The 13724-nt window shown below is 32.4% G+C and overlaps 1 protein-coding gene across 3 annotated transcripts in view; it reads right to left on the bottom strand.

Moving 5' to 3' along the window:
• The window catches only part of CCSER1 (coiled-coil serine rich protein 1), a 1259722-nt gene that overhangs the window by 563734 nt on the left and 682264 nt on the right, over positions 1-13724 (bottom strand). For 2 of the 3 annotated variants that reach the window (XM_027116919.1, XM_027116921.1), the window contains exon 9: positions 7693-7770. The exons of the other annotated variant lie outside the window; for it this stretch is intronic. In XM_027116919.1, the coding sequence (XP_026972720.1) occupies positions 7693-7770 (78 nt within the window). The remainder of the gene's footprint in view (positions 1-7692; positions 7771-13724) is intronic. 3 annotated transcript variants of the gene reach the window in all.

The raw sequence follows: 13724 nt of genomic DNA, 5'->3' as shown, positions 1-13724 counted from the left end.
GCCTCCCTGCTGCCCAACATCTTTCTTTTGTCTTTAGCTGGAGATAGTATTTAAGAAGGTAGCTTGGGACATTTCGGGCATTAACCTAGTTTTCCTGTGTACCTCCCATCTATACCATATGTACACATGTTACTAAACATGTTTTTGTTTTGTTACTCTGTATTATAAGGGTAGAGGGAAAATAATTTTTCTTCCTCTATACAAGTATTCTCAAGTTCCAAAGTATGAGTTAAGTAGTTGAGAAACTTCTTGATAGAGAAAGACCATTATGAGTGCTAATGATCTTGACAGATATTATCCTATTTTGCGCTGCTGAAATCAAGTTACAAGTAGGAGATTGTCAGAGAACAGTGGATATCGTAAGAAAACTGAAGGGGGAAAAATGAAGTAATTTAATTAATTAAATCTGATAGCCTGATTAAACAAAGCCTCAACCATGACAAAATAGAAAAGCCATCAGTTGGTATAATGAAAAAAATAAAGTACTGTCACATCGTTATGCTAAGGCAAAAAACTGTCATTATCATTTCAATTTAGAATATATGGTTTTATGATTTCTGCATATTGAAAAAGTAGTGTTTTTAGGGAGTCATTGTGACTATTACCTTTAAAAACATTTAAATATTAATTTATGCAAAGTATAATATAATTGGATCAAATATACTCAGCCAATATTTGTATGAATCCAGTTTAATCATATTAAAATTCAAATAGCTATTTAAAACATATTAGTGTATAATTTGTTAATTCTTAGTATATACATACAAAAGTTTCAAAAAAATTGCATCGAATCCTACCTTCTATAATAAGTAAATAAAAGTAGATTATTTTTTATACCTATATCATGCAGGTGTTTCTCTGTGTGTATTGAGAGACTATGTGTTTTGGTGTATATATATATATATTTATCTATATAAATATTTTGTATTTATATTGCAAAGATACGTGTGTATATATATATTTAAAGAATAAATTTCCTTTTACAGATTTTCCTGATTGTAGACCACATTAAAGGAAACCATTGCTTTCCCTAGGAATAATATAAATCTCCAAAGATTTACATTGAACAAGTATTTGAAGAAAGTCTTAGAGCTTAAATTAATACAAATTATGATTAGCTACAACTGCATAGTACATCATAAACAGATATTGAGAGATGCCCTTAGCGTATACATTGTGTTTTCTTCCTTCAGAAGGGACCCCCTATTATGCAATGCCACTTAGAACACTGGAAAATACTAAAATAACTTCTAAAGTTTTCTAAGGCAAATATTTGAAATTCTGAAGTTAGATTTCCTATAGAAATGGCAATCTATGAGATGGAAGTAGAAGTGAGTTGGGAGAAATTTTCTTTTCAACAAATATCTACTTTTCTTCTCTCCTATCAATGCTATCACAGAGTCAACATAATTTTAAGCAAATATGATCATCACTATTAGTAGATGAAAGGGAGCAAAATATACTAGCACAAAACATGCCTCTTTGGCAAATGGATTATCTTGAGCTGGTTATTTTTAAGAAACAGCAGGAGAAGCTCTAAAAAATTGAGAAGTTACCCTTTGTAAGAAGAATTCACATTTTTTAAGACAAACCTCCAATTGTAAGGGCATCTCTCTCTCGGTACCAGGAAGAGAATGACCCAATCTCTAGAAAATTCTATCAATGAAGAGGGCACCAACTTAAATCTGCACAACAACCATACCCTTGTTTACTGTGTTTTTCCTGGTAACCTCCCATTACTGCCCTCCCTACCCCCATTTTCTTTGCCTTCAGCTGGAGGTGGTATTTAAGGTGGTGGTCTGGGCCATATCAGGGAATTACTCTTTTCCTGGGTATGTCCCACTTATACAGGAAGTATACACGCTACTAAACTTCTGTTTGTTTTCTACAGTTATTCTGTCTCTATTACCGTGGCGGGCAGACCTCCGCCAAGAAGGTTAGAGGGAAAGTTATTTTTCCTCCCCTACATAATTTAAGCTATATAAAATATTTGTGGGTGTGCTCTTTTGCTTTGTTTTAATGAATATTTTTACAATTATGAGAATTTTCATAGTTAACCCTAAGCCTTCCTATTTTCCCCATGAGAATTTCAACCACAAATTCACTTAAGGAAAGAATTATCAGTTAACTAACACCAATTCTATGTAGCCAGAAATGAATTAAAGACCTGGAGACATTCCAAGAATGATCTAGCTCCTACATAAAGCTTCAGAATTTTAAAAGGAACCATTCAATGCAATACTGTTAAGGACAACTGCACGTTGTCACCCATGTTTTAAAATCACTGGTTGTCTATGCTGACTTGCATTTAATACGTCTTCTAAAAGGCACAAAGTAGTCACTGCAAAATATTTGTTAGATATAACAAAGAAATATAGAATAAAAATGTAGGATAGCAATATATACTTCTGTATGATTTTTGTGAATAAAGTAAAACTGCATACTGATTTTATGATTATAAAATTATCATTAAAAAATTATCATTAGAGTCTTAATCTATTCATTTAATTTTCACCAAGTAATTAGTGAGTGCTTTCTTTATTTGTTCACTGTTAGTAGCACACCTCTAATAAAGGGGAGGTGCCGATATACAATGAAGTGTAACTATACATTTAAAGTTTATAGATTCAGCTCTGCCTGGGCTGGAAGAAGAGTGGTACACAGAGAAGAGGCTGGAGAGAATGCATGCAAAAAAAGAAAGAAGAAAAGCAAATGTAATTTACATAGTATAGTCGATTCGACAGTTTTCTTCTCAGTGCCCCTAAGTGAATATAATCGAAAGAGGCTGAGCAGGCTGTTCCCTCAGGTGGTCGGGCTCCCCTAATGTGAGTCTCTTGATGCACTGGGTCTGATTCTAGGGTTTAATTGTCCAGAATGCATTTTTTTTTTTTTCATATTGCAGGGCCTCTAAATGAAGCAAACTATTCTTATTCTAGGCCTGCAGCCAAGATAACAGCAATTTGTTCTGACTGAGGGTCTTTGAGGAGTTGCAAGGAGCACATCACAAAAGGATTTCTGGCTAAAGGTGATTTTTCACCTCACCTCCTTCAAGTCTCACATCTCACACCTCATCCTCAGACCTGCCCAGGTCACTCTATTTAAAATTTTTGGTTCATAGCCCTGACCACATCCCTACATTCACAATTATCTTTTCCCTGTGTTATTTTTCCCTTTTACGTTGCATTAGTAGCTTCTAACATACACACTTTACTTATTTATTATATTTTTTACTTTAAGTATAATAAAGTGCAAGCTCCCTGCGGGATTATTTGTTGTTTGGTTAAAGGATGTATCTCAAGTACCTAGAACAAGGCCTGGTTTCCAGTAAGCACTTAGTAATATTTGTTGAACGATGCATGTATGAATCTTCAAAAGTGATGCCCTTAGAATTTCACCAAAAGATAAGCTGATTCCTCCATTAAATATTAACAAGCACCTGTGGCAGTCGATGTTTCCAGTGTTTTTCATCAATGTTCCTATATGAAAGTTACCCTTAATGTAATATGAAAAACTGTAGTTCAAACGAAAATCTAGAATATATCATTCAGTTTTGAAATCTGATTTTTTTAACTTGTAAAAATTAACAGAAATACCTGAGATAAGTAAATATTAAAGAATGAAGCATACTGGGGAAAGGTACTCATCTACTAAACACTGGGGCACACTGATATTTGATCAGGATAAGCACTGAATTTAAGAAAGATGATAGCAACGAATGGATCCAAAATAGGTTTAAGAAACTACAGTTTATTAGCAGCTGGATGAGGGAGCCTAACTGATAGTTATTCAATTCTTAGCATTGGGCTTAACCCACAAGCTGACATAATGTGTTAGCATAACACAAAATATTCTCCTGCTCTAATAGCTAATAAAACAATTACAGTAAAAACTAATTACTTTTATTCCTTACATGAAGAACTATTTCATATTTGTTAGAACTCCCTGCACACTACTAACTGTGCCGGGAGGGATCCAAAATTAAATCTAAGAAAAATAGCATAAATTGAGAATACATAGGTGATTGTTTTGAGTTTTTCAAAGTGTGTATTCATAATGCAACTACTTAAGTAGAAAACTGCATTTACAAAGTAAATCCCACCATTTGGAAAATGCGTTAAAATATTTGGAGAACACACAGTGCTGTGAGCATACATTTCTAAACTGATTTATGCTTCACTCATACATGACAGACAAAATGTGTGATGTCACAATTCGGTTGATTTTAAATAGTCAAATGAAAACCATTAATGATATTTAGACTAACAGTGATTACTAGTATTTGATGAAATACCTGGTAACTTTAAAACTCTTAAAGAAAATATGAACAAAGCATTCCTAGTTCAACTAAACACTTCTTTTTAAATATAAGTGTAAAACATATACTAATGAAAGGAAGATCTTCTTAAAACTTTAGTGCTTCTGCCTCTAAGAGTAATCTAGAGATCCTGTGACAGTTCTGAGTCAAGTTCAGGCACTAATTGAAAGGAAAATTTACACCCAAAGTCAATCAGCCACATTTAAAATGACAATCTTCTGTAGACCATCAAAAGGAAGTTAAAAAACTGTCCATAAACGTGTCAAATTAGTAAAACGATCTGAATTTTCTCACTGCCAGAATATAGCATTTTGGTTGTTCATGCTCAATTACTTTAACCAAAATGTTATTTGCAGTAGTTCAAACTATAAAGTGTTTATAGGCAGCATATGTGCTTTGTTGAAGCATCTACTTATACAACTGGTGTAATCAGAAGAATCTTGCCTACCTCTTAATGTAATCTTGTAATTGGCAACATTGCTACCTGACAAAATCTATTCATATTCTCTCCAGTTTTAATAACTCAAGTGACACCTAAGAAATTATTCTTTGATCTTTCAATGAACTAAGCCTGTGAAGACAGAGGAGGGTGAAAGAGGTTAAACTGGCATTGATTATTTAAGACACATTCATCATTTATTTAACAATCTCCCTCATCACAAGAACTATTGTGTTTACAGGCCCTTGCTGAGATACTCTGAATTTACTTTTTTTTTTCTTTTCTTTTTTTTTTTTTTTTTTTTGCGGTACGCGGGCCTCTCACTGTTGTGGCCTCTCCCGTTGCGGAGCACAGGCTCCGGACGCGCAGGCTCAGCGGCCATGGCTCACGGGCCCAGCCGCTCTGCAGCATGTGGGATCTTCCCGGACCGGGACAAGAACCCGTGTCCCCTGCATCGGCAGGTGGACTCTCAACCACTGTGCCACCAGGGAAGCCCTGAATTTACTTTTAAATAATTCTTGCCATGTGCATTAGAAATCAGAGCACACTGTACTCTAACATTAGTTTCAAGTCTCCTGATAAATCTGTTACAGGCTAGAAGTTGTTTATTGTACAAACCTTTGAACTTATTCACTGTAGTGGATATTTGGAAATTTATTTTAATAGTTTTCATTATAATTAGTATCTTCTGGGGATTCTATTTCCTTTCTTAAGCAAAATGTGTAGTAACAGCTGTCTTCCCAAGGAAATTATATTAATAGATACTTGTAGTCCCTTATATACTGACATTCATATCACTAAAACATGATCCATAATGATCTGTAAAGAACAATTTGTGGCGAATATTGAGTTTTAGAAAAAAAATAAGAGACAAAAAAATCATCCATAATGTGCATGATTTCTATAAGATTTCTCATTTTTTCTGATAAATACTATTGCAAATTACAAATAAATATAGCATACAGTTGGTATATATATATTTGTGAAAAATTAAAATGTCAAATTATATTTCCTGAGAAAATGTGAGCGAAATGTTAAAGTCAAAGGATAATGATTCTTATTGAATATAAGAATGTAAAAATAGAGTTATAAATAGATATTGAAAAGTATAGAAAATATATTTCAGTCATGAAAAAAGTTACACTATTGATGAATAATATTCCAAATAGTCACACAATTTATCACATTTAAAATGCTTTACTTATTTCTATTTTGTTTATTTAAAGTATTTCCCTCCCCAGTTTTTTCAATACAAATTGCCCTAAAATCTATTACAAAACTTACATCTGGTTACTGGCATAGGGTTCTAGATGCATATTTTTGGTAATTAATTTGCTGATTCTGATGATTGTCCTACAATATATCACCAGGAAGTATAAAGTATGAAATCTTCAGAACATATCATTCTATGTTAATGACTACCCAAATCATATCAGAAACTTGTACAAGGTGATCCTTTAAGGACTCACTACCAAAAAATTATTACTCTTTAACCAGTAAAATACATTAAGCTCTCACTGTCAGATATGAAAAGAAGCTATGAATGATGAAGAATTAACTATGATCATGGCTTTTTAAATTTTTATTTACATGTCTGGAGAACTAAATAGCATTGATATAAGAAATTTTGTAAAAACAAGAGAAGTATGGGTCATAGATATGCATTAAAATGCATAGGAAATTGCTAGTAGCTACAACTTAGCTACCTCCCCTATTGAATTATTGTGGTAAAATCCATTTCAACTTAATAAAAACCATTTATTTTAAAAAATATTAAATATTAATATCATTTAAATAACATATAGCACTGGTATTCAAGAAGTATTATAGTCAGAATATTGATATCTAGAATATTTAGGTATCTAGAATAAACATTAAATGAATGTAAGAGAATAACACAAAAGAAAAGCATAGCTTTTAATGTTTTTTTAAATTAAAAAATAATGTACTTTTAAATTGAAAAAGTAATGAAAACAATTTTTTCTGGAATTGAAAACTTTGGTTTATATCCTCATAGAGACAGCTTTATGTTAAATATGTTAATATACTTTGAAAGGCAACACAATGGTAACATCATATTTATGTTATAAACACAAGGACATGCAGATAGACATACATTTTACCATTATACCCCTTCATCAAACTTAAAATTCTCTCTTCTAATACTTGTCAATAAAGTGGTAAAAATAATACATTTTTTTAAAAAAGAGATTTCTCACAAATGTTAGATACAAGATACAGAAGATAATTCCCTTATGTTTCTATCAAAAGGAAATTTAAAGTCATGAACTTAGGCAACGTGAAAACTTCATTGCTTTATTTAAGATAGGTATTTGAATCAAAGTTGTCAAAAATCATTTAGTGTTACTAGAAGCCATCTTGTATTAAAACATGTTTTATAATCCTATTTTGACAGTTCAACAAGTATTTCACACTGAGAACAAAATGCTAACTTTCAATTAAATTACTTTCTGCAACCTGCACCAAAGCCCAAGGGCTAAAATAGTATTGTAAATTTCTCTGCAAAGCTGTGTTTCCTTTTATGTGCCAGAATGTAAAAATGATATGCTTGGCCCTTAGTGATTGCAAACATAGTAACTTTATCAAACAGTTAATAAGTTAGTACTCTCTTCAAAATAAATTGTCCTAGTATTCTAATATGTCTCTTCCACATGTCTGCAAATTCACTAATTCAAAAGACTGTATGAGAGTTGTTGGTTTAAAGAAATTAATAAGACACTGGTACGCTAGTCGGTGCCTGTAATTATCTGTTTCAGTCCCAGAAGGTATTTGGGGATTATTTAAGAGCAAAAGATCAATGGGGAACCACTAAATCCTATTAAATCAATGCATGGGCACAGCACCAGCAGAAGTAAATAAGCTGTGGAGGTCTGAATACCAATAAAAAAGATAAAAATGGTTTTATATAGCTACTTACATCATAGCCTAGAAGTTCAGTTTGTGTGGATTTATCTACTCTTGAAGCAAAAGCCTTCTGTAAATGCTGAACTTTGTCCTGCAAAAAAAAAAAAAAAAAAAAGCAAAACCAAAAACACATTGTTGGTGAGTCATGTGCTTCTACACTAATATTCCCCACTAATTAAAGTTTGGTTACTGTACAATTAATGATTCTTTGTGTGCATACTTCATTCTGGCGGTGCTTTACTTATCAGCTTAAACATTTAGAGCTTTAAATTTCAGGTCATAATGACTGCATCTTTGGCATCTTTTCTTTTAGTATAGGAACCACTGAGTCAGGATCGTGGTTGAATGCTAGAGACATGATTTGCTTAAATGTGAGATCAAATGATTATACTGTTTTTGTTAGCTGTTGTGTTTTGTTCGGTTTGGTAAATTAAATTGATAGGATTTTACGGATCTCTTTTCAGAGCATTTACATTTAAAATCCAAAACATTTTTAATAAATAATACCATCCAGTGTGTTCCATTTAGCATGTTTATATTTTTTTATCTTTATTTTTTTGCTTCTTGTCTCCTTCTGGAATCTACACATTTAGAAGTCTGTTGTTTAAGGGAACTGACATGACTCCAATCCTGTTATAACTAAGGGACATAACACATGAAGGATGTCTGGGATTTCATAATTCAAATGCAAATGTACTAATTTTGATTAATGTGACTGGGCCTCTGGCTGGGGTCCTCTTATTACTAAATGTATCACTTAAAAGGAGATCGTGAGCATAATTATTGTAATGTGTTCATTGTGTGTCTGGCACAGCTGGGAGTGCTGTACTCACATGATCACATCTCATCTTGGGAGTTTTACTACTATTACCACCCATTTTGAAGGAGAACAATACAGTTTACAAAGTTTAAGTAACTTAAGTTTCCCAAGAAGTTCACGTGATTCCACTAGATTCTGTTTTTGCCTTATGTTGCTTTAAAGGAGAATTTGTTTCTCTTACTTGGTCAATAAAATAGTTGTATAATATTTTAATGATAAAAACATTTAACTCATCATTTAACTTCTTCCAGGGAGAGACAGTGGTCATCACAAACCTCACTACCAAAACTTGTTTCCTCTCTTCCTCTCCTCCCCTCTGCCACCCCTCCCTTCCCCTCTCCGTTCACCCTCTTTGCTTTAAATTCTTCCTGAGATATGCAAGTTATCCAAGCTGTTTATCAAAGTACATACATAATTTAGGTAAACATAATTTGACACTGAAATATATAAAATAAATATTTTATGGACTATTAATGTCCCAACCTTCTAACTTCCCTATTACAAAACTTCTAGTGCTGCTATTCAGACAAAAATGAAAATGGAGATTAGATAACTCAAGAAGATATAATGTAAAAAGGGAAGGTTTTAATTGTTTGAAAAGGATAAGTGAAAATGTGGCCACATTTTCCAAAATAAATTTAAAACAAGACATAACAAGTTGTGTTTATTTAGACTTATTTTGGAACTGGGAAGAGAGCAAAAAGGTAGTAGCAGGTAAAGGAACAAATAACATTTGTTCTCAGTGAATGGTTGTTTAGAAAAATTTTTGAAATGGGTTGGAGTCCTAAGTATTAGAAAAATAAGTTATAAATCTGTAGGTATATAAATGTTTGTATATGAATCAGAAACTACACTCTAATGCATACAGTGGGGAAGAATAGATAGCAAATACTCCCATTATGCTTTCCCCACATTTTTTTATTTTCAAGGGCTTCCACTCTGAAGATAGGAGTTGAAAAGGACTGGTAAACTCTGGTCCATTGGCCTGAGTTTTAAGACTAAGGAAATTTAAATCAAGATAAATGAAAAACTCGAAAAGCTTCATTAACCAAAAGCCTAATAAAAGCAAAACAAATAAACCCTAAATAAAGAATAGCTATCTTCAGAGGTTTTAAAAGAAAAAAGCACAGACATTTCTAATGAAAAATTCACTGCTACTCCCTTTTGCAGGCATTTCCACAACAAATATACCATATTTGAATTATTTATTATGTATACACTTGTATGCCATATTCAAATGTGGAGAGTAAATTAAATGTTTCCAATTGACTTAGGTACACAAAATTAAGAATTAAATAATTCAGTGTAAGTTTATTTAGTAGGAAGAACATTTATGGAACTTTATGATAATTTCTATAACAGAGTTAAATAAAGACTATATAGTTGTTGGGAGATAAGTCTTAATGAGTCTTTTGAATTTCTGAAAGACAGATGGAAATATATGGATCGACAAATTTAATATATTATAACAAGAGTATTATAGATAACAAAATAGAAAATATACAACAAAAATAACTATTACTAGATGATGGAACTGCAGATAATTTTTATTTCTTATGTAAGAAATGAATATATACTAATTGCCTATATATGTATATTTATATATATAATAGAGGAATAGAAACAAAGCATCATATTTTCATTTCCACACTGATTTGACACAATAAACATTTTGATTAAAATTGATTTATTTCAGTATAGAGAAATAGACATTTCACCTTTCTGATGCATATGTATTTGCACACCTTAATTCATCTATAATTTTTATTAAATGCACATTATGGGTGTTGTTCAAGGTACAGGGAACATGAAGGGGGGAAAAATAGCTTCTTTTATAAAAAAAAAAAAAAACAAAACTTCCAGTGTGGAAAGATAGAGAAATCAAAAACAATTAGTACTCATTATATAAGGTAAAGGTACTATAGAGAAGCTGGAGATATGTGTATGTGTTGGAGAGGAAACACAGAGTTAAATAACTAGAATGCAGAAGCTACTGACGTCCCAACTAAGATGAGAAACATGAATTATTATTAGCCACTTGGGGTGGAAGGGATAGGGGTCTTTCTCAGGCAATGACATTTGCAAATATTTCAAAGTCAGAGAGACCCTGACAAAGATATGTATAAACAGCTACTAGTTCAAACTTGCCTAAGGAAAGACAATGAAAGGGACAATAGTGCGAAATGAGACTAGAGTGGTAAATCAAGTCCATGCCACAAAGGATAGAATTCTACATCAAAGGATTTTAGAGTTACCTTAATTTTTGAAGTATTATTTTACAGTGAAAGGCCATAAGAATATTTTAACTAAATTACAACAGAACTTATTTAGATACTTCTTTTCACCTTGTATAAAAGACAAAATTAGAAGGAAGCAACCTGGAAAAGAGGAACAATTGAAGTACATGAAACTTTATTTTTCTGGACCATCAATAAATTTACACATACATGTGATTTAAGTGGCTTTCTTTCAGTATTTTCCTATGTAAGCAAACATTGCAATACCTTCTTCTAATCCCTCTCAGACGGATAGAGGAGTATTAAAACAACTCAACTTTTGGTAGATACACTTTATAAATAATTCTATACCCCAAACAAAATATCTAAATGCTTAAATTTTCCTTTCCAAGCAATGACAGTATCAATAATTCTTAACAAAATACACCCTTTTTTCTTAATTCAGATTCATAAAACATGTGTGCTTAGAATTAACTAAAAGAAAAATAACTAGCATATTCTGTGGAAAAATGTAACCAAATGGGATGAAAAAGAGGAATTTCATTATTTATATTTGCTGTTTTTACACTGCTGACCAATCTGACTTGAATATGTGGAAGATGTGAATTTTACATAATACTGCTATATTATTTAAAAAATATATAATGATTTTCTCTCTAAATTTCCAAATAATTTCATCTGACATTAAGAGTAATATAACATCTGTATAATAAAAGCCTGCTACCACAAATGAGTGCATATAAACCAAAGAAAACATGCATAGTTTACAAACTTACTAAGAGTAGTTACTTATATTCACATTTCCCTCTACCTCTGTAATCTTTACCACTACAACTATTACTAACAATAATAGATGCCATTAACAGAATATAGTTATATGGCAGGTACTGTACCAAGTAATTTATATGAATCCTCTCAAGAATGCACTATGTCTGTTTTTGTCTCTTTTCAAAAGCACAGGAAACTGGCACTTAGGAAGTTGAAATCAGTTGCTAAAGGTCACACAGGCTATTAAGTGAAACAGGCAAGTTGGAAAACTTTATCTGTCTCCAAACCCAGGTGTACTTTCCATAAAGATATTCTGACTCTGGAAAAGCCTACAAGTGGTACTGCTGCTCCCATTTCATATATGCAAGGACACATACGAAATGCATAGTTACTATACAGCTAGTATGATAATAAAACTGCTCTTGGTGTACATCCTGCCTATATTCTCTTATGAATTTTACTAAGTAATTCTGCTTTACTGTGAAAACAATTTAAGTACACTTAAGATTTATCAGTTTATTTCCTGTAAGAACTACAATCCAATAAAATATCCATTACTATAACCAGCAAAGCATTTTGGAGCATGAGTCAGGAATAAAATGATAAAGTTAATATAGAGTTATAACATAAAATTGAAAGATGTAAAAAAGCAAACTGAAATAAAAACTAAATGTTGAAAGGCATGAAATCCTTTAACAATAGGATCAGTTCAAGCAGAGTAATCTAAAAGTACCTTCTGCTTAAGCTGTTGGAATCATTTCTGGTGCATGTGTGTGTGTGTTTTATGTGCTGTTCAGTCACAGAAACTGCCTCTACAATATATGTTGTCAATATAAAAAGGCTAGTTCCTAATTTCTTAAATTTAAATTTCATTAATCATACATACATATCTATTAAATGCCTGATCAAAGATATAGTAATAACAATGTCATATCACATCAAAGTATCACTTGATAAGGATTAAGACTTAAAAGGAAGTATATTTTAAATTGTCAAATTTTCTGAGCAGAAAAGGGATTGAGAGAACTAAAGCTAGTCTCTTACATTCTTGAGTCTGATAAACTGTGGAAATGTATTTCCAAATAATTAAAGTTCATGCTGTTGTAATCATTTAATCATTTAAGTGTACATGTCTATAAATCCATCTAAAGCTGGCAATCATGTGTATTTCACTGATATATGTACATTTCTGTGTATTTCACTGATATATGTACAATTTTGTACTTTCATGTATGCACATGCAAGCACATGTCATTGAGGAAGGACTGAGGAGGAGGAAATGTGGTTTTTAAAAAAAGACAAAATAATCACAAAGCCAGTAAAACTGGCTTTTAAAATAAAGCCTCAAGTGACTAAGGAGCTTAAGGGAACTGGAAGTTTTTTATTTTAGAATTTATTTGTATTTATTTGCATTATTAGATACCATATTGATTAACAAAAAATTATAAATATTTTAAACTCTACCATTTTATTAATCTATGTCATTTACCTTAGATATGAACATCTATCATTTCCTAGAGCTTTTAAAAAACTACGAATGTCAAATGAAGTGCAGTAAACAAGCTGAAAAGAAAATATTAAATAATCCTAAGAAATAACTTGTTTATTTTAAATTATTTTAATTACCTATAAAGAAGTTTGTGAGATTCAAGACGAAAAGCAGATAAGTTTTTAATAAACAGAACAGGCCTACTTGCAGTAGTTAGATTTATAATCTATGACAAGAGGAAACATACCCTTGAGGGTACAGACAAGATGGTGGAGTAGAGGGACTTGAGCTCACTTCCTCTCACCCAAACACCGAAATCACAACTAACTACTGAACAACCATCAACAAAAAAGACATGAATCTACCAAAATAGATATTCTACATCCAAAGACAAAGAAGAAGCCATGATCTAACAGTGGCAGAGGTGCTTTCGAGATATAATCAAATCCTATACCCCCTGGGTGGGCAACCCACAAACTGGCAAATAATTATATTGCAGAGGTTCTCCCACAGGAGTGAGAATTCTAAGCCCCACATCAGGCTCTCCAGCCTGGGGGTCTGGCATTGGGAGGAGGAGCCCCCAGAGCATTTGGCTTTGAAGGCCAGTGGGGCTTGAGAGCAGGAGCTCCAGAGGGCTGGGGGAAACAGAAAATCCACTCTTGGAGGGTGCACACAAGGTTTCACGTGCACTGGGACCCAGGGCAAAGCAGTGACTCCATAGGAGCCTGGGC

Source organism: Aethalodelphis obliquidens, unplaced genomic scaffold (genome assembly GCF_003676395.1).
Source record: "Aethalodelphis obliquidens isolate GAN/ISIS:26980383/991018 unplaced genomic scaffold, ASM367639v1 scaffold17, whole genome shotgun sequence".
In the NCBI taxonomy this organism is placed as follows: domain Eukaryota; kingdom Metazoa; phylum Chordata; class Mammalia; order Artiodactyla; family Delphinidae; genus Aethalodelphis; species Aethalodelphis obliquidens.
The sequence above is the reverse complement of the archived record's forward strand: the minus strand, read 5'-3'. Positions and strand labels throughout refer to the sequence as shown.